The 21,853-nt window shown below is 38.5% G+C and overlaps 1 protein-coding gene across 3 annotated transcripts; it reads right to left on the bottom strand.

The window, feature by feature from the left end:
• Positions 1 to 90: 90 nt before the first annotated feature.
• On the bottom strand, positions 91 to 21,233 carry CEP70 (centrosomal protein 70). Of its 3 annotated transcripts, none has more exons than XM_083349565.1 (17): positions 20,840 to 21,233; positions 18,220 to 18,289; positions 17,544 to 17,640; positions 13,305 to 13,434; positions 11,407 to 11,587; positions 10,883 to 11,052; positions 9,298 to 9,357; positions 8,679 to 8,781; positions 7,882 to 7,970; positions 7,498 to 7,569; positions 6,999 to 7,101; positions 5,225 to 5,389; positions 4,361 to 4,507; positions 3,894 to 4,062; positions 2,477 to 2,591; positions 1,436 to 1,515; positions 91 to 234 (listed from the first exon to the last, which is right to left on the bottom strand). In XM_083349565.1, exons 2-17 carry the CDS (start codon positions 18,226 to 18,228, stop codon positions 173 to 175), a joined length of 1,752 nt encoding a protein of 583 aa, XP_083205691.1. In that variant the 5' UTR covers positions 18,229 to 18,289; positions 20,840 to 21,233; the 3' UTR covers positions 91 to 172. The 3 variants fall into 3 exon arrangements, with proteins under 3 accessions (XP_083205691.1, XP_083205690.1, XP_083205692.1); XM_083349564.1 differs by having other exon boundaries at positions 20,899 to 21,233; XM_083349566.1 differs by having other exon boundaries at positions 91 to 231; positions 20,899 to 21,233.
• Between the last annotated feature and the right edge of the window lie 620 nt (positions 21,234 to 21,853).

Genomic DNA, 21,853 nt, shown 5'->3' with positions numbered 1-21,853 from the left:
TACCAATATTCTGTTCATTAATACTCCTTATTAATCTGCTTTGAAAACTCGGTCCCTATGCTATTGAAAGCAAATAACAAATCTTCAAGATTCTGTTTAGACATTTTTAATAAAAATATTCAAAAATACATAAGAGGTAGTCAACATGTTAAAAGTTTACATTTAGTTTATATCATTGGACCATCCATTTCAGCTTCTGTACAGCAGGTAATATTTCTGTGAGACTTCTGACTTCTGAAACAAAAGCAATTTTGCACACGTTTTGCCTTTTCAATTCAATGTCACCTATTTTTAGATATCCAATGGAATGCTTAAAATGTATGGCCCTATATTTATACTTTATAGTATAAACTATGTAAAATTTGCATTACATTTCAGAAGTAAACTATAAACTAACCAGGCTATAATTAGTTTATGAATGGAAAACTCCAATCTGGAAGTATAGAACCCCACACTCAAAATGACCAGGGTTTACTATACATTCTAAGGATTTCTTAAAATTACATTTATCAGCTTCTGAAACAGACCACACAGTTCAGAGGGGTTTTTTTTGCTTACAATATTGCTACACTTCATAAAAGCATGTCCCCATGGAGGCTGAACATGGCTAGTTCAGGGGTTTTTCCAAGGTCATCTCACCTATATTCACAGTGGACTCCTCCAACAAAAATGGCAGTAAAAACAAGCAACCCTCAGTGGCAATCCAAGGGGAAATATTTGGGGGTACTGGGAAGTCCTTAAAATGCCTTCAAAGCAAATACACGGAGCCTCTCAAAAGATGTAGTCACACTGTATCGTTCTCAGCAACATCATGAGAAAATTGTCCTGCTGAATGGTTGGCAATGCTCCTCCCCCCAATAACTAGCCAATGTAAAACAATCCTTATGTAATTACTATGAATTTTGCTGAATAATCCTAAGATCACTTTCTACTTGGTCCTGATAGCAAGAGTAATAATCACATAGGTGTATATTCCAAAAAAGAAGAATGCAAACAGGGAAAAACTATTTAACAGTTATAATTATTTATAATATTACTTTCTAGAGTCCAGGGGTGTCAAACTCGCAACATCACATGACGTGTCATGACGTATCGCAACTTTTTTGCCATTGCCGGCAATGGGTGGGCACGGTTTCGCTATGATGCATCCAGCCCACGGGATGGCAATTTGACACCCCTGTTCTAGACATTACTCAGCAATAGATTTAGGTAGTCTTTGACTGCTGTTCTCAATACTTTTTTGAGGCGGGATATGCAACATTGACTTACAAGGACAAAGGATCGTGCCACATAATTATAAATTTCTTTGAGATATATTTCAGAAGACAGCTAAATGTTGCCCTTAAATTCGGGTGAAAACAAAATTCATGTGGAATAATGTACTGAAAGCCCAGGCCCCTCTATCCATTATCATTAATTTGCAGAAAGTGCTTACCCAGAACACGAAGTAAGTTGTCAATAAGAGCATGAAATGCTGGGAAAAAGTCGTCATGTTCTTCTAACTTGTAGATAATGCTGAAAAATATCAATTTTACAAACATCCATTCTCTCCTTTTGTCATTTAAAGAACATGCCCTAATCTTATCACGGTGGTCAACTAATTACAGTTAACTGCAAATTGAGTATGAAACAGCAGTGTGATGTGGCTGTAAAAAAGACAAATATAGTTTTAAACTCTATCAGCAGAAATGTACAGGCAGTCTTCATTCGGCAATCACTCATTCAGTGACCATCTGAAGTTACAATGGCACCGAATGAGGGGACATGATTATTCCTTGTACTTGCGGCTGTTGCAGGATTCCTGCAGTCACATGATTGTGATCTGGGCACTTGGCAACTGGCTGGCAATTACGAGGATTGCAATATCCACAGTCATGTGATCACCATTTGTCACCAGTTTCCAACAGGCAGTCAATGGAGAAACCAGCAGAAACTTGCAAATGATCACATGATCACAGGACACTGTGATTGTGTGGGATTCACCTACTAATGGCAACTGGAACTGCTGCAACTGCAATCATAAATTAGTGTGGCTGTATGACATCTTCCTTTAGGACCAAATCCTTAGGGACAGAATTGCCGGTCCCAATTAGTATCATTAAGTGAGGACTACCTGTGATATCAAAAGAATACTTAAGCAGAAAAATTAAGCATTCCATTCTCTTCTCCTATGGTCAGGCCTTGCCTAAAGTACCCATACTCACCTTTGGACACCCCATTTTTAAGAAGCACTGTGAGAAAATGGAACACATTCAGAAAAAGGCAAAGAGGATCAAGACATTATAAATTAAGCCCCAAAAAGATCAAAGAAGCCATCTAGGATTTGCCTTGAGTAATATGGGTATGATGGCCATGATAGTGTTCTTCAAATACCCAACAGGATGTCACACCATTCTCTCTCCATTATGAATTTAGAATGTAGGGCTAAAGGCATCTTTGTAAAGCTACTATTAGTTAACTATGAAGCTCTACATACCTTTCAATGTCTTGTGTGCCCAGGAGTTGTTCCACCTGCCAGGCCACATTCTCATTAAACAAATTGCATAGCTTTCCAACAGTGTTCACCAGGACACTAGGTGGTGCTGAGCTATCTATGAAGAAACATTGTATCAGTTTCTGTGCAACATTTCACAATAGGTAAATGGGAGCAAATTAAACAGCGAGCTGTTCGAAATGGTTGCCAACTCAAAACATCCAAACTATGCAAGGTAGGAACATATTGTGCAAGACAGCATACCAGAGTTTTTAAGGGGAAGGCGAAACTAACAACCCATTAAAATGATTGTGGTACTGATAGTGTAGGGATAAGACCGACAGGATTAACAGAGCAATCCTGGTATTTTGGAGGCCCTGATATTTCACAAGACTGGCTTGGATCATGCCAACAGTATGGGATGGAAGAAAGTTTCTTCCTGTCATTTCTTTATAGGAAGAAAACCTTTCTTTATAGGCAATGAAGAAAAAAGGGCATTTAGAACAGCACTAGGATATTGGAAAGAGAATTAGGACTATGTGTGGAGATTGATTGATTTACCTGAGTAACTGATTGATTGATTAAACTTGTATGGCATCCACCTGGCCTACAGGCAACTCCGGATGGTTTACAAACATTAAAATCCAGTAAACATTAAAACTATAAATATTAATAATTTACAATTAAAAAAGGGAGGGAGGGAGGGAGGGAGGGAGGGAGGGAGGAAGGAAGGAAGGAAGGAAGGAAGGAAGGAAGGAAGGAAGGAAGGAAGGAAGGAAGGAAGGAAGGAAGGAAGGAAGGAAGGAAGGAAGATGCATATGGGGAATATATGACGATTTTTAACCTGCTTCCCATTCATCTTTCCACGTTAAAAAATGATGGACTTTTCTGTAAGGTCATAGCGAAGGAGCTATCAGATCTCTTCCAAAGTGTATTTCCAATCTTTCTTGTGGCCATGTAATACAGTCATGGGAGCTGCAGAACTATACTGCCTTACATGGGTTTTTAAAATCCGTAACTCTGAAAGAGTCAACAGCAAATCTGTTGCTGCATTTAATGGTCTTTTGCAACATGCTTTGCTGAGCTTGTATATGACCAAACTTTAAACATTAAAATGAAACCAAACAAAATATGTAGAATTCAATATGACTTGGTGCTGCGTCCTCTATTTTATTATTCCATCCTCAACTTTTACTTTACCTCAACATACATTTTCAATTAAATTTAAGATGCAGGAAAAGCATTTCCCTTGGGTAAAGTTTTTATGGCAGCCATTCTCTTCCTGCAAAACCTACGGTAAAGTTATCGTGCCCTTTCAGCCTACAGACCCCTTTCAAAGAACACAGCTGAGCTCTTCCTCATCTCCACATTATCCTGGTCTGACTCTGAGCAGGTCAGAGGAACAGCAACTGATTCTTACCTAGTTCTAAGAGGTCACAGAGGTTCCTCATAGCGTTGATCATTTCACCAAGTTTTGTATAAACCTCATTCATTCGAGGGTAAATGCCGTTTAGGGTCTTCACATCAAACAGTTTTTGAAAATGACAGACAATGGTATACAAGGTTTGTTGTGAAGGAATCAGACTTTTCTGTAGGGTATAAATAAAGACAAAAGGAGCCCACTGATCATTTCAATCCTGATTAAACGTAGTAGAATCCCGGGGATGTATTCTGTCTGAAGCCTAGGATTCTACTAGCGTGTCATTTTCTAAATAGATAGGCAAATTAAGGTTTGAGATCATTATAAGCCCACATTACATCCATACGAATGAATGTATATGTGCATTCAGGCCCCAAATGACAAACTATTTATTATCATATTATTTCCACATAGGGAACACATTAAACTGATACTTCTGAATAATCAGAACTTTTGAACAAAATTACCTTTTCTTCATTGCCTACTTCTTCAGAGATTTCATCTACTATTTGCTGAAGGTCCTCAACTCTAATACATTCATTGGTATCCTGCATAGTTTTGGTATACCAAGGAACTAATTGCAGGGAGAGCTTTTTCAGGGACTGGTGCAAGATCTTGAAGGAACAACAACAAAAAAGACGATGTGTTATTCTTTTGGGCTTTTCAGTGTAAAAATTAAACAGGATGCTGTGGGAAGTTCATTATTAGGCTCCCATATCCTTCTCCTTGTTTTAAAAACAAAATATTTCAAATGGGGAGAGAGAGAGAGAGAGAGAGAGACTTCACAGGATAAAGCGTAACAAATTCTCTGCTGCAAGGTAAAGGTAAAAGGTAAAGGTTCCCCCGCACATGCATGCTAGTCGTTTCCGACTCTAGGGGCCGGTGCTCATCTCCGTTTCAAAGCCGAAGAGCCAGCGCTTGTCCGAGAACGTCTCCGTGGTCATGTGGCCAGCATGACTAGACGCCAAAGGCGCACGGAACGCTGTTACCTTCCCACCGTAGTGGTCCCTATTTTTCTACTTGCATTTTTACGTGCTTTCGAACTGCTAGGTTGGCAGAAGCTAGGACGAGTAACAGGCGCTCACTCTGTTACGCGGCACTCGGGATTCAACCCGCCAAACTGCCAACCTTCTGATCGACAAGCTCAGCGTCCTAACCCACTGAGCCACCACGTCCCTACTGCAAGATACATTTGTTATTATTTAACTACTTGCACGTTGAATTTACACTCACTGAAAAGACATGGGGAAAACACCAAGGATGTGCCCTGGAAGAGCCAGGCACAGGGGCAGGTCCCCAGGCTGAAGAGAGGAGTCAAAGAGCACCAGTACCTTCAGGGCCATTAGCTGCTCAGCCCAGATTTCAACCACAGCAGGGAGATGCTCAAATCCACTTCCCTCCTCAGTACAGCTTTTCCCAAGGCCCTTTTTCTGCATGAGTGTTATTAGAGGAGCTCTTCTTGGGCTTCTGATAATAGAGTCAATGCTGGATAATACCTTTAGAGTTAAAATATTAGAGGAAAAAAAACATTATTCACTAATCTTTGTAAAACGTTCCAGACAGTCACATGGCTGGAGTACATCTGAGGAACATTGAGTACAATCCAGTCCTAGTTAAAATTCCAGGTTTAAATGGACAGTTAGGCAAACATTCAACTCTTTCATTGAAATAATATGATCTAAGACAGCTACACTTCTGTTGGGTTTTGCTCCAACAGCGATTATGATGGACTTCCTCCAGTGAAGTATTTCATAATCAGGCTTCTTCCTACTCACCAACTCCCATACTTATTAATTTTTCACTACTTCCCTGTGTTTCAAGATTTAGCAAGGAAACTCCATTTTTTACACAGAATATATGACTGAACTAAACATTCAGCGAAGTTTGCCTCTATTATATATATTAAGTACACTGTTTGGGCCAATATAGTGGGTTCGTCCAGGCACAACAGCAAACCATGATTTAGCATTGCACGAACAAGCCTGCTCCAATCTTTTTCTTGTGCACTTTCACTTAGCAAAACCAGTCTGTCTGGGAGGTAACATTAAATTATGGTTTGGTTTGCAAGCTTTTTTGGGAGGTAATTTTTACTACGGAGCAAATTCTAGTTCGCACGAGTAATAAAAAATGGTTTAAACTGGAAGAAAGACTAGTAGACATGGAAGTCACAATGTAAAAAGCCAGAAGCATAAATTTGTTTGCACCTGACTAGAATTGATGTGTGGTAGTTTTGTTCTGCCTGCAATACAAATGGTAAGAGAATAGGTGTTCCACACTGCAAATGTTATATTTACTGTAAAGCAACATCAAGGAGGTTACACTGTAGGAAATATGGCATTCCCACATAGAAGTTAGTGTCTTAGCAGTTATCAGAGTTACAATTCTACAATCTGAAAATATATGCTGCCAGCTGGTAACCCAGTGAGATTATTCTCAATACAATCAAGAAGCATTCAAGAAAAGCTTCAATTCTATTGACGCCAAATGGCATTTTTAGAGGACAGGGGAGTTAAATGATCACAAGCTTTTAATAAAGGCATATTTTCTGGCTCAGTTACACACTTAACTGGGAAAATGTGGCTTCCCGCAATAGGAGGCAGCTCATTGCCTTTTCCTTTCTCTTTCTTTTCTTGGTTTGTGCTTAAAATTGTAAGCCGCCCTGAGTCTTCGGAGAAGGGCGGGATATAAATGGGATTAAATAAATAAAAATAAATAAATAAATAAGATGTCATATAAATTCAAGGAATTATGATTTGTCAAAATTCAAGTTAGGGAACAAATCAGTAGCAGGAAGCCTACTGTTTTTTCCCCTGAGAATCAAAAACAAACCACAGTTCTCTGTGTTAAGTGGGCTAGGTTAAATTGGAAGAACCAGGCTTCTCATAACTAATCACAATATCTTCGTAGCCATGAAAGAGGAGGAGAGTAACAAACAGTAAACCTGAGGCCATTCATAGCTCATTCATGACCTAGGAACTTCAACTCCCAGAATAACTGAGCCATGTTGGCTCAGGAATTCTGGAAGTTGAAGTCCATAGGTTGTACATTGCCATAGCTGCCTACTCCTGTACTATACCAATGAGTGAGAAACAAAAATCCACTCACCTGTAAATATCTTCTGCAAACTTCCTGCAGCTGGCTTCCTCCCAAACCTTTTTTAAGTTCCCTATTTTCTTTCATGTTTTCTTCTTCACTGCTCTCAAGTGATCTAACAAGCAACCCGAAAGAGGAGAGGGAGAAGCACTAAATAAACTGCTTTATAATCCAGGGCTTATAGAGCAAACATGGAATCACAAAATCTAAAGTAAACTGTACGGTCGGCATCCATATAAACGTGAAAGATTCCATTGTAATTGTTTCTTAAGGTATTTGTTTTACACAAATTGTAGCTTTCAAAGCTCAGAAAAAAAGTAACAGCACAAATTATAGTTTAAAAAATGGGTTGAGTGACCCTTGATTTTCTCTTTGGCTGTGCTCCCATTTTGGCTTCCTCCCTTTTAAAGTGTCTAAACCCAAAATCTCAGATCAATAATCATTACACAGGCTCTATTTTTATCCATCTGCAAAACAGGTTAATGATTAATGCTTATTCGAAATACATTACTTGATGTTCTTTAATATTTTCTCCAGCTTCTTCACTTGGTGTTTATAAAATTTTAGTTCTTGCACAGTTGGCCTAAAAGGGAAGAAGAGGGTTCTGTGAAGTTTCACAATGAATAGATTTGTCTTGTAGATTTATTGCTGTTGTTGCTTTTACAAGGCCAGTAACATCCCTGCCAAAAGGATTCACAGATCATGCTTCTGTTGCTCTCAGCAAGTTTATTAAATGGTCATCTATTGCTATGATAACATGAATCAGATAGTTGAAAAGTATCTCGTAGAGATTGTTTGATGTTCAGCATTGAATGTTTTCACACAGAATTTAGGATCCAGGATTTTAATCATATCCATGCATGCATGCTATGCTGAAATTATTTTTCCCACTCACCTAATTTCCATCTCTTTCTTGAGATTAGTATTTTCATGCATAAGCTGTTCATTTCGAGCTTTTGTTTCAATTATTTGTGTCTGGAAAGACTTGGAAATATTTATTACAAACGTTACACTCATACATATGCATGCAAACACAGCACTTTGTCGCTTACCCTAACAATTAAACAGACGATTAATAAGATACTAAAACACTGAAAAACGATGATTTATTTAAAGTTTAACCCAGGGAATCCAAAGTTAATAGAATATTTTTTAAAAAAACTCCTTAAAATAACAATTCTAATTATTTAAATCCATTTATTTAACTACTTGAAAATATTGGAAGATATAAAATATAATTTGCAATGCTTTATCTTTCAAATGAAATTGGTAAATAAGAGCAGTAAGATGAATTGCTATATTTGGCAGAATGTTTACAAATAATGGGAAAATGGAGGGAAAAATTAGGAAGATTCTAGTGAAAAGATAGCGGACAGTATGAGTTATGCTACAAAAAATAAATGCTTGCTGAAAAAAGCAAAATGGGTTTTGGATATACATAGTTTATACAAACTATGATGGTAGAGGCTAAATGTAGCTCATGATTGCAGTATAAGGTTGTGTGGGTTCTCTAAGTTTGGTTTCTCATTTGTAGACATTAGTGGGATACGTTTGATGGCTATCAACCAATGCCTTCAGCATAATCCTAATGTGAATCACACTATAATTTACCAACTGGGAAAGTTATAACTTTATGCCTAGAGGTTGTCCAGATTCCAGATCTACCTCTAAAATTATACAGAGGTTCCTTACCATCAGCAGAGCTTTGTAATTAGCAGTAGCATCTATATTCTTCAAGAATTCATCCTCATCTTTTCCTTCGTCTTGTAAATGATTGATCTCTTTCTTATATTTCCTATGAAGGAATTGGGTTAAAGTAAGTTTCACTTAAGTGAAAGTACAAAACGGAAGTACAAAACAAACTTTTACATTTAACAGGGTGAATTTGTTTGGCCAAAAAGATGCTTCTTCTTCTTCCATCTACCTTCCCCTCCCCTTTTGCAAGTTGGCTCCAAAGAATTTCAACACATCAAAAAAAAAAGAAGCAAAGTCTATTCAAAAAAATGTTGGATGCGATGTAAGGTTGCTATGTCAGCTGCTTGACCCCACTTATTTTAAATGAATTTTTTCATAAATCTCAGTTATGTATTGGGTTGGGATGGGTAACGTGATGTTCCAAATAGTTTTAAAGACCAACTTTCATTAGTCTTTGACAGCATGACTAAGTGGTGAAGGCTGATGCAAGTTACAGTCTAAGAGGAGTTGGTGATCCCCCGCTAATATGTCTCTCTTAACTATTTTGGCATCTGAAGTATAACTTTCAGTCATAGGATAAGACCATCAATTGAACAAGACCAACCATTTTACCTACCTTAGTTCTTTTCTTACATGGCTGATCTGAGATTCATAATAATCAATCAGACACCAAATCCTGAAAAAGAAGGGTACCCTAATTTAATATAAGTCAACAAATGTTAAACATGGATACCTCACTCTGCCCTAAGAATAACTTTTATAAGAAAGAATGTGAATTTGTAGACAAAGTTTAGCTCACTGTACTATCTTTCCTTAGTAGTTTGTTGTACTTTTTTGCTAGAAGCTGAACTATCAAAGATAACCATTAAGTATAAAGACAACACTTTGCAAGATATATGTATGCCATTGAGAAAGATTAGTTTTGCAGAAAATGTTATCTGTCAGAAAAAAATCCACATTTACAAATCCACTGAGTCAAGAAATTAATAATATTGAATAAGCAGATATAAATGTAACTTAAAACTTCTCTAGTAAAGGTTCCCTTTTTTGTGGAAATGAAATTAAATCCAAACAGTTGCGGGATGAATATGGGCAAGCTAGAGACTCTGTAAATTTTACCCTGTTATTGCTGGTTGTGGCTGATGAACACGATGGGCCAAAACATCTGGAGGGGAAGATAGAAACTGTCTTTTAAAAATATGAAATCTAAAATAGTATTTCCAAGATGCTTTTACCCATCATATTTCTTACTATGTTTCTGGGCTATTTTGTTCATTAACAATTCTATTCAAATTTTGGAATTCTACAGTACTTTTCCATCAACGTAAATTATGTAAATTATGTAAATTATGTAAATAATATAAATGAACCCAAACCGTATGAATGTAAGTTTTGTATGTCCCTAAAGAAAGGATGTACAATTTAAGATGGTAGCAAACACATTGCAGATTTGCAATTAGACTCAGGTGCATTAGCAAAGAAGATGATCTTTGATGTTTGAAAAGATAATGTGAGACCAGACGGGTTCAGCCTAGACTAATTTACATATATTCACTTTTCATCTATAAAGTAGCTTTCTATCAGTACAATGCCAAGGCTGATGAATATTTCTCTGTGAAATCAAGGGTAAACCATAAATTGAGATAGTTGACTTTTTTTCTTTTATGTATATTTTACTGGGGTTGTTTTATTTTCATTCTTTTTCTTTATTTGCACATCAAAGCATTTTTTTAAAAAGAAAAAGTACAATGTGCAATGCAGAGAAGAACTACCTAACATGAATTCCTATATTCTTCTGCGGCCACATGCGGCTATACACCACATGACGCATCAAACCACTGCCACCGCTTGCAACAAGAGTCCACATGGCTCTTCATGACGATTGTGCCACTGCCACTGCTCACAGGCCACATGACGTTGTGACTATCGCGCCACTGCTGCCACCCAGCGTGATCGGCGTGATGAGCAACACAGCCTCTTGCACCAGTGCGATGCGCCACGTGGCATGCAGCCACAAACGGCAAGCAGAAGGTGCAACAGGTGTCAGGGTACGGGAAGCCTGGCTGCAGCGATCCTAACATAAGCGAGTGCGGGGCACGTGGGGCAGATCCAACTCCCCACCCCCACACTAGTTTGATTTTTACATGTGCACTTTGCCCCAAAACTAGGACTTATTTTGAAAACCATGCAGAATTTCTTACTGCTGATCCAAATGAGTTCTTGGAGCCTGCTTACAAAACTGGCGGAACATTTTTTTCTGAGTGGCAATACGCTGCTGCTCTTCCAGACCCAGCTTAGAAAGCTCCTTTTGTAAATGGGCAATCGTCCCTTCTTGCTCCTCCAACTGTTTCGCTTGGTGGCGGTACACTGTCTGGGTTCAGAAAAACAGAAAATTGCAAAAGGAAAAAAAAAGTACTAGCTGGCCATAGTATCATTTTTAAAGAAAGCATCTGTCTTCTAGCTAGAGAGAACACTTTTCGCTTTTTTCTTGCATGCTCATTTAAAGCAGGGGCTTCCAACCTTGGCAACTTAAGACAGCATGGCTCACTGGGGAATTCTGAAGTTGCCAAGGTTGGACACCTCTTATTTGAAGTGTTAACAACCTGCTGCTCTGACATAATGCAATTCAGAATTAGTTCTGTAGCTGCTATCGTTCTTAAAAAGCCTCTCATCTATAATAAACAAACCTTCCCAGAATTTCAAACTCCGAACGGTATTGAAGTACCTGTGAAATTTCATGATCTGTTTGAAGATCTCTGATTTGGTTATGTTGCTGAGAAGCATTAGCTATTGACTCGTCTTCTAGTTGACGTATTTTATGTTTGACATTTTCCACAATAACATCCAAATCATTAGCTCGTTGTTCCTGTCGGGAAGCCCGACTTCTCTCCAAGCGTAATTCATCTCTAATTAAAAAAACCAAACAAAATAAAAATAAACTTTAACGAAAACAATAGGCTATCCACAAATAAGTTCAAATCAAAAGTAACATAAGAGCGTCCACCTAAAAGACTGCAGCTAGGCTCATACAATTTGCTAAATCACATTTGTTTTAATAATTTAATTTATTTATTTATTTTAATTCCATTTATATCCCGCCCTTCTCCGAAGACTCAGGGTGGCTTACAAGCTTAGCAGTAGCCTTCATTCTATGTATATGCCTGCTTGTTAGGGCTTTTTCACACACACCCCAAGCGGCATTATTACAAAGTCAGCTTAATTGCCCCCAACAATCTGGGTCCTCATTTTACCTACCTCGGAAGGATGGAAGGCTGAGTCAACAAGCTATAATGATTTGGTCCAGAAGTTATAAAGCATGGATTGCAAAAGAAAAAGGCTGGGTTTATTTATGGGGTGTGGGGGTACAATTTGTGGCCCACACGTTGTTTAAATCTATTATAGTCAGTATAGTTTAACAAAATCGGAGATTCATAGGTGGATCTATACATTAAACTAGCTAAAGAAACCACCTTAGAGCTTGGTTCATAGTATTATATGGTATCATCCTGGACAATACATTAAACCCTAGATAGTCTAAGTCATGGGTATCCAACCTTTTGGCTACACTGACTGAAGATGAATTGTCTTGGGCTGCGTATAAAATATGTAATATGTAATATAATTAATGTATGTAGATTACATAATAATGCTAAAAGTTTATGATCTTGTGGAACCAAATTACTAGCTGCCCAGAGCTGCATGCAACCCATGGGCCACAGAGTGGACACACCTGGTCTAAGTCATGCCTTCTGAAATGCACAACCAGAAGAGAGCATCAGCCTGGACTTACTGCAATAAAGGAAGCTCATCTTGCTGCAAAGAAGCTGCATTGACATTCCTTCCCTTGTAAGAACTCAAGGAAATGAATCCACATTGAAAGTATGGGATTCTGACCCAATGTTAGCTTTTCACAGAATCTCTACTAAATGGCAATCTTTGCAACGATGAGGAGAGCATGCACGGAGTTTACAAAATGCCCCAGCAGAACGGAAAAGCCAAGAAATCTTTAAACCAAACAGAGCGATCAGAAGACGGGGCTAAGTGAAAATGGGAAGTGAGACAATACAATTTTTGTCCCACACACTCTTATTTAGAAACTGTTCTATGAATTCCATCACCTAGACTGGAGTTTCTTCAGGACTTTCTGCCCCTTTCCATGTCTTCCCTGGATTCTTAGTTTTAACTAATCAAAGATTATTTTTTTAAAATTGCTATCCAAAGCTTGAAAGCACAAATCAGGGTTCAAACCATCCTCTTTCTTACCTATATGGTGTGCACCTGTGTGTGTGTGTGTGTGAGAAGAGAGTGTGGTGGGGAGGGAGGGGGAGAGAGAGAGAGAGAGAAAGAAAGAAAGAGAGAGAGAAAGAAAGAAAGAAAGAGAACAGGGTTCCCAACCAGGGGTGCTCGTACCCCCCCTGGGGGTGTAAGATGATATTCCAGGGGGTGCGAAAACTTGGGTTTTCAAAATTATAGTGATATGCATAATCCGTTGCCGTTATTTCGAACTTTTGTAAGGGGTACAAGAATATATCAGAAGCGTTCTAGGGGTGCAGAGTATAGAAAAGGTTGAGAGCCGCTGATCTAGAGAACGACATCCAATTGAATTCTAAGAAAATGTATTACCTAAGCTGGTGATTGTCTTCTATCAAGCCACGAATGATTTTTCGTTGACGCTCTGTTTCTTCCATTAGTGTTTTCAGTGCATGCTGTACTGCTTCCGAGGACTGTTTGTCCATAACAATTTTCTCTGTGTCTGGTATTTTAAAAAATAAATGCTTTTTTAAATACATTATTTTAAAGCATCTCCCATATCAGCTAGAATGATAAAAGTGTATCATATAAGAGCTGGCAAAAGGAAAATAATTCCAATTACTAATAACAAAGCAAGTGAGTTTTATGATACTTTCTATACCGCTGAGTTAGATGGAAAATGCTATTAAAGAACATTCTTTAGGAAATACTATGCTTCATTTATATCCACTGAATAGAATACACACATTTAGTAGCAATTTCTTCACTCAAGACTCTGGCATCAGCATAAGTATAGGAGGCCTAATACCTGTAAACGGAGGCAGAGATAGCATAGGAATGCAAAGCATCAATTAACGAGACCAAATGAAATCTCAGTCCTGAAGAGAACTAAGCATAAAGAAAAGACCAAAGATAAATTTCCATGATATAGGAGAGGACAGATGGAATTCTAGCAAGCATTAAAGATTCTGATATTATATTTACAACAATAAAGTAGGGTTCCATAGTTCTTGCGTGTCTGATTCCTGACCTGGCCTCTTCAAGGGGCTGTCAATACCCTAATACTCTGACATTCAAATGACTGATAAACCAATACCTAAGAAATTAGTAAAACTTTCTTCCAATATCAATATTATGATTCAATTTTTAAACAATGAACTAAGCACAAACCATACAGAATTGTTTGATATGAGCTTGCTATTGAGAACTGATAAATTTCATTAAGCCAACTTTTGGAGTCTGGAACACAAGCATGCTTCTGTCACTATAATTGGCCACTTTTCCGCAACTGTCTCAAATTCAGTATAAGCAAAAGTCTTCATAGACTGAAAGAATTCAGATTTTAAGGGTACTAATTAAGAAAACAGTAACTCTTTAATTCCTAACTGCCTGGTTCTTTATCATCATCATACCTTATCATTGGAGCTTCCCACAGTTCAACATTAGATGGGCATATATGTTTTAAATAAATAAGTAATAAAGAATCACCAATGGACCCCATTTGTACCCAATATTAGACACTTCCTCAAAGGCTAAATATAGAACAGTATTAATAAGACTTCCGGTTTGCCCTCTAAGAACAGCGGCAACTGACTACCCAGGTGAGTTAAAGCACTACAAGAACAATTTTAATCTAATTGTATTTATATGTTTCTGAAACTTGGGAACCAAAAGTTTCCTTCTTTTTACTGGAGACTTTTATTTTTATCTACAAAAAAGAAACAAAACTGGAAAAAGGATTATAAAAATTTTGGCACTTAAAAAACTTTAAACAGCATCGGTGACATCTTGTGGCGAAGTTTGGTATTACAACAAGTTATTGCCTAAGAGAGACTTGGCTAAGCCCAGACTTCAGATAAAACTCTTGATAGATACCACCTGTGAGAAACTCAGCTGTAAAGAGAACTTCTGGGCAGCATAATTGGCCTGCTTGAACTATGAATGTAAACCTTCACTGACTTTTAGAGCTATATGTGGGGAATTGGTTTCCTATTTTTTATCTGAGGAACATTGGTTATTATATGAGATGATAAAATACCTTGGACTATAAAATCTTACTTGACAAATGACTTCTACTATAAAGATTACCTATAATACGTGAAACAGAGGTCCCATACCTAGTTATAAAATTATTTTTAACATCTGGTTTTAAAGTCCTCAACTTAACACACTATTAAGAGAATATGGATGAAGACCAGGAAAAGATCCTTTCCATGTTGAAAGCAATACATGAAAACATTCTTTCAGCTTGTGACAAAATAAGATGCAACATAAAAGAACAAGATGCCAACTTTGCTATAAGTAAAGGTAAAGGTTCCCCCGCACATGCGTGCTAGTCGTTTCCGACTCTAGGGGCCGGTGCTCATCTCTGTTTCAAAGCCAAAGAGCCAGCGCTTGTCCGAGGACGTCTCCGTGGTCATGTGGCCGGCATGACTAGACACCAAAGGCGCACGGAACGCTGTTACCTTCCCACCGTAGTGGTCCCTATTTTTCTACTTGCATTTTTACGTGCTTTCGAACTGCTAGGTTGGCAGAAGCTGGGACGAGTAACAGGCGCTCACTCTGTTACGCGGCACTATACAAAACCCAAATTTTGACTACAACGAAAGAACTAACAATGCAGAAGATAACAGAAGAAGTGGAACAATCAAATACTAAGACAGAGGACTTAATTGATCAACAAATACAATTAATGGAAAATCCAGAAAAGGGAGTGACAACACTGAAAATGGCTTTCTATATAAATCAGAAGAAATTTGAGAAGAACAGATTGAATGGAAGATAAACATATAAGGACAATCATGGGGAATTGGAATAATAGGGAGACGATTTAATGAACACAAACGGGCTAGCCCTTCCAAAAAAAATGGCAACTAAATGGTCTCTCTTATTTCGAATACTATATATAATAATAGAGGGAGATCTATTTGATGATTTAAAAGCAGTGACATGGAAGGCTAGTTGGCAAAGGAAAAAAGCCAGAATAAGGCTGCAGAAAATTGGGGTTTTGATTTATTAGAGGGGATTTCATATTACTAATTAGAGGGTTAAAGGGAGAAGTTGAGGTAAGGGGAGTTTTGGTCATTAAATTTAAAATATTTGGAAATTAGTTGAAAATAAGGATTCTATTTGTTTAATATTTAAAAATTAGAACCAGAAAAAAATTATGAATGTTTGATTTATTGATTAACCCAGACAATATATATAATGGTTTTGATTTATTAAAGGGGATACTGTATTATTAATTAGATGATTTAATACTGTATGGTGGGAAATAGATAACTTTTAGAAAATAGAACAAGACTATACTCAAATAGATGTTTATTTTGTTTTAGTTTTAATCTTTCGAACATTTTTATTTCAATGTCCAATAAACATTTTGTATCTGCTTCAGGAAGTGCTGGGAGTACTGTGTTCTTTTTCTTTCTGAGCAGCTTAATTTACACAAATGCTATTTTGGTACATCTTGGATGCCTCTGCTCTCAGATCAGTGTGCAGAACGTGCTCAAATAGATGTTTATTTTGAATATTAGAGTCTGTTATGAATTGAGACAACGGAAACTTTGGTTACCTAAAGCCTTGTAATTATAAATATCAAATGTTTAAATTTGAATATTGATGGGAAACTAAAAATTGGGGAAAAACCAATAACAGGACATTGATTGTCTAAAAAGATTCGAATGTAAAAGTAATTAAGATATGTATAAGCTAAAAATTTATTGATAAACGTAATAATAATGTTTTTACTTAGTTGATATAATGAGAACTGTATTAGCTTAAATACGAGATAGTAGATATTAAGGGGAAAAGAGAGGAAATATTTGATGTTGTAACCTTGAGATTTGTACTAAAGATTTTTGTATGTCGTTGAACTATTGATTAGGAGTTAGCAGCCCAATCCCAAGCTGACAAATGAACTACACCATACTCATCAAAATAAGTAGTCCACCCTTAGCAATTTGCAGACATCAACTCTTTAACATTTTCAGCAATGGCTAAGCTGTCTGACAAATTCTTGGAGTTATGCATGTTGAGTGTAAGTGACGGTACTTGTATTGCAAAGAGGAAGCCATTCAATTGCTGAAGACTTGGAAGGAGAACTATTTGGCCCTAGTGGAGGATTCTAAATTTGGGAGACAGAAGTTTGGTTATGGTATTAAGACCTTAACAATGTACAGTGTTATCATCATTCCTTGCTTGAAAAAAAAACTATAAGCATAATTCAAGTATTCACAACTTAGTACTTGTATCTTTTTCAAGCTATAAATATATTTTGTTTTCATGTAATTATATCTCAGCCATTTCATATTGAGGAATGCCCTGCATAGTTCTATATGCTAAGAGATCACATTGTGTCCTTTGGGATAGGACCATTTGAGACTGCCCTTAATTAGTGAAAAACCACTTTTCCTATCCTAAATTTCTTACACTGATGGATTACCAATGTTTCTCTTGTATCACATACTGCTCAGAACCATTTGGAGTGGATATGCACAGAAATGTCAGTAATAAATAATATTTTACAAATGAATGAGTACTTAAGTATCTGAATCTTCAGAAGTGCAAGATTCTGATAGTGAATTTAATTTAGTTTAGTAAAGAGTAGGTTACCTGGCACATTTCCGCAACTTCCAGGCATATCAAGGCATACAGGTCTTAAGCCATGTTGTCTTAATAACTTGTTTAAGTTTTCCCATTCTTGCTCTTGCTACAGTGGAAAAAATAGAATGTTTCTCATGTTATAATTACAAAGTATTGCCAGCTTGTTCTCTAATGCAGTCCTCTGAAATTCCTCCTAACACAGAATACATGAATTGAAGATAGTCATTTGCCATGGAAAAATGCCCACATATGCTGAGTGATATAGCCAGCATTGAGTGTGCCTTCTCCGCTTATCTTCATAAAAATAAGAAACAGACTAAAACTGAGTCTTTTTTTCAGAAAACATGATCAAACCATAAGAACAACAATACATCAAAACAAATGTATTGATTTTGTATAATAAAATATTGCAGGAATGATTTTCCTATGTTTTCACTATGTGTTTTTTTTGTATGACATTCTCTAATAAAAGCTGTACAATGAGGCACATGTTTGTATCAGTACAGTTGTTCCATATGCTGACCACCTCCGTATGTTGACCACTTTCATTCAGTCCCTTAGGTGGTTAACCTTTAGAGGTTTTTCTATAACATATTTTGAACTATTGAACTTTTGCTGAAAGTAATTCAATTCTATGTGTCCTTAACATATGCTATTACTTATGCACGGTTCAACAAAAATATACCTCCGTCATAGTAATTTTGAACTCTTGACTTTAGTTGACTGGTGGATAGGATGCCAATCTTTTCTGAAATCTAAAAATGGAAGATGACATAGGAAAAGCAAAAAAAAAAATAAATAAACAGCATTGCAGGAGGAAAACTGATCAAAGTTATGCTATGTACTTGTTTTATAGCTCTAATGTCTCAAATATACAAATATTTAAAAAGATATTTGCCAAAAGAAGCCTTCAAAGACGAATCAATTCCTCCCAGATTTTGAAATGAGATTCGCTTAAATACAGGGCCCTTCCCCACTACTGAGTTGAAGCTATCTGTATTGGCATGAAAGCTGTGTTGTCCCCATTATCCAGCTCTACTGTACCTCAGTTTTAAGTCCCCTGACTTCACCCCGTATTAATGGACATAAAGCCATGCAGCATTTGCATTCAGTCTTCAAAATGTCCTTTGAAACATGTGAGAACCTTTGGTAAGCAAAGGTTCTCACATGTTTCAAAGGATATTTTGAAGACTGAATGCATATTTCTGGCAATAGTTAAGAGCTGTTTCAGGGGATTCCAAGCAGGTGCCATGTTTACCCATTGAAGCAACCTCTGGGAGATTCAATCCAAAGTGCTGCACAGTCCTAACAAGTTTCAAAGCCTAATTCAGTACCCTTTCAGGATGCCCTTGAATGGTATCACAAAAGGAGGAAATGTTTCTTTAATACTAAGACAGTAGGCTGTCTTGCTGCCTTACTCATGGCTAAAAGATGAGCTAGACATATCATGTGGATATAGCATAAAAAAATTGTCAAGACATGCTTGCATTGTTGTTCAAAAAAATATATATGGGAAATTATACTTACTATCCCTAAAACTAAACTACCATAGGGATGCTCATTTTTCTTTATAAAAAGAAACAAGTGTTACTTGTGTCTTTCCAAGAATATATTCAAAAGTCTTCTGTGACTACCAATGTCAAGCAGGATTGTCCCCACAAGAGATCAAAACAATTTCCAAGCTGATGGGAAAACCTGATTCAAGCAAAAAAATCATTTACAGGTAGTCTTCCACTTATGACCACAATTGAGCCCCAAATTTACATTGCTAAGTGAAATATTTATAAAGTGAGTTTTGCCCCATTTTACGGCAGTTCTTGCTACAGTTGTTAAGTGAATCACTGCAACCATTAAGGTTGGTAACACGGTTAACTGAATCTGGCTTCCCCATTGCCTTTGCTTCTCAGAAGGTCGCAAATGGTGATCATATGACCCTGGAACACTGCAACCATCATAAATATGAACCAGTTGCCAAGCATCCAAATTTAGATCACATGACCATGGGGATGCTGCAACAGTCGTAAGTGTGGAAAAACAGTCATAAGTCACTTTTTCAGTGTCACTGTTAACTTTCAATGGTCAATAAATGAATGGTTTTAAGTCAAGGACTACCTGTACTGTACATTCCTTCTCTACTGGATGACCTGAGATATCAGGATAGGGATAGGTTGCCATGGAGAAACTCTTATGTGCTTGCTAGGAGTACAAAAACCCTGACCTGATGGCTCATAATCAGTCAATCTCTAGGTCTACTGCAGGGGTGTCAAACTCAATTTCATTGAGGGCCACATCAGCATTGCGATTGCCCTCAAGGGCCGGATGGGTATGGCCTGGGTGGGCATGGCCTACTGGGTGGGTGTGGCTAGAGTGCGTATGGCCTACTGGGTGGGCATGGCCAGCTCTACAATGTTCGCAACAAGGGTGCCTATGGGGGCCTGGGCAGGAGTGGGACAGATCTGAGGGTCTCTGGCAGAAGGAGGGTCTCTGGGCCAGGGCCAAGGCAGTGGGGGCCGTTTCCAGGATGGCTTCGTGGGCCACATGAAACCACTTTGCGGGCCGGATCCGGCCCCCGGGCCTTGTGTTTGACATGTCTGGTCTACTGCATGACTCGAACTAAGTACACTCTTAAACATTCCCTTCCACAATATCACACATATCCCAAATATTTTGAGAAGTCAAACTCAAATGCATTTTTAGGATGGTAGTCCAAGCACCACCACACTGTCTCTGTCGACACCGAAAGTACGGCTTACTACAAGCAGCTATGCCTACATCTGGTGAAAATATTGGACATCTCTCCCCTTAATTAGTGCTGCCTAATATATTACGTGGGACCCATTGGATAACGATGCAAACTGGATCTGGTAACACTGGCGAGACAGGCAAGGATGTTTCGTCTAAGACTCTAGGCAAGAGTCCTCAACCTTGGCAACGTTAAGACTTGTGGACTTCACCTCCCAGAATTCCTCAGCCAGCAAAGCTGGCTGAGGAATTCTGGGAATTGAAGTCCACAAGTCTTAACGTTGCCAAGGTTGGAGACCCCTGCTCTAAGGAAGGCAGACCCCAGATAGTAAATTGCCCGGGACCCTCAGCAGAGAGCAGAAAAACGGCATGAGTTCATACAATCTCTTATTATTCTTACGGTCCGATGTGCATGTCTGCTTACGTTCTATCATTAAACATTATAAAACGGCAGTCCTCATCTAATCTATTATTAAACACCGGCAAAAAAATAAAATAAGAACCACATACACACAACCGACGCTCAAACCTACGACGAGCAAAAGGAACAAAGCTTTACTAACGGACGCCAAGAGGCCTATAAGAAACGCAGCTTGACCGGAGAGGCTGCTTTAAATGATACCCCGGCTCGCCGCCTAGCCCACCAGGCCCTCCTCCGGCTTCAGGCTGCTCGGGGGACTTCTTTCACGCGTCTTCCCCGGTCCGCCTTTCCCTCAGAGGCGCCTTCTCTCCCGCCGCCTCTTTCCGCTCGGCGAAAGGCAAAGGGCGAGAGCTTCCGCGGCCGTTAAAGGCGGGTTCTCAAGCTGAAGGAGAGCCGCCCCTGGGGTTTGGCTTCCAGTCTCCACCTCTTCCCAGCCTGGTTTAGTCCCTTGGCTCTTCGCAAACGGCTGGGCGAGGGAGGGTGGTGGAGAGGAGGAACGCTTGCTTGCAGACGTCCCCGTACACGAACCTGCCGGTTGTGCCAGGTTGCACGCAAAGCTCAACTGTTCCCTAGGGTGTCCTCTGGACAAATTTAGGAGCCCTAAGAAGTACACTGGTAGTAGGCACATTACAGGGCCAGTCCCTGAGAGCAGCGTCGTCGTCATTTTGGCTGCTGCGGCTCTTAGGCTTTTAACACTCTGCGGGGATTCGATTTAAGGAACGAGGCTGCCTCCAACCTCGCGTCTGGTCCAAAGAAAGGACTGCCTGTAGAGCAGAGGTCTTCAAACTTGGCCCTTTTATGACTTGCAGACTTCAACTCCCAGCATTCCTCAGCCAGCATGCCTAGCTGAGGAATTCTGGGAGTTGAAGTCCACAAGTCATAGAAGGGCCAAGTTTGAAGATCCCTGCTGTAGAGTTATTCTAGGAGTGGTTATTCAAGGAAAAGTTATTCCAATGAGAATAGGGGATACTGGCTGCAACGACTCCATTCCTCCTTAAAATAAATAAAAGAATGCTCTGGGGGGGGTCTTCAGCCTCCAGAGAAGACCGTTAGGCATCAACATCCTCTAATATCCTCTGTACCGTAATTGTTTAATGATCAAAAAGAAAACAGTGGAGAAGGGAACTCATTTCCATTTTTAAGACATGCTTCTCTA

The sequence above is a fragment of the Vipera ursinii genome (assembly GCF_947247035.1).
Source record: "Vipera ursinii genome assembly, chromosome: 1".
Taxonomy (NCBI): Eukaryota; Metazoa; Chordata; class Lepidosauria; order Squamata; family Viperidae; genus Vipera; species Vipera ursinii.
Note: the sequence above shows the minus strand (reverse complement) of the source record. Positions and strands in the feature narration are given on the sequence as shown.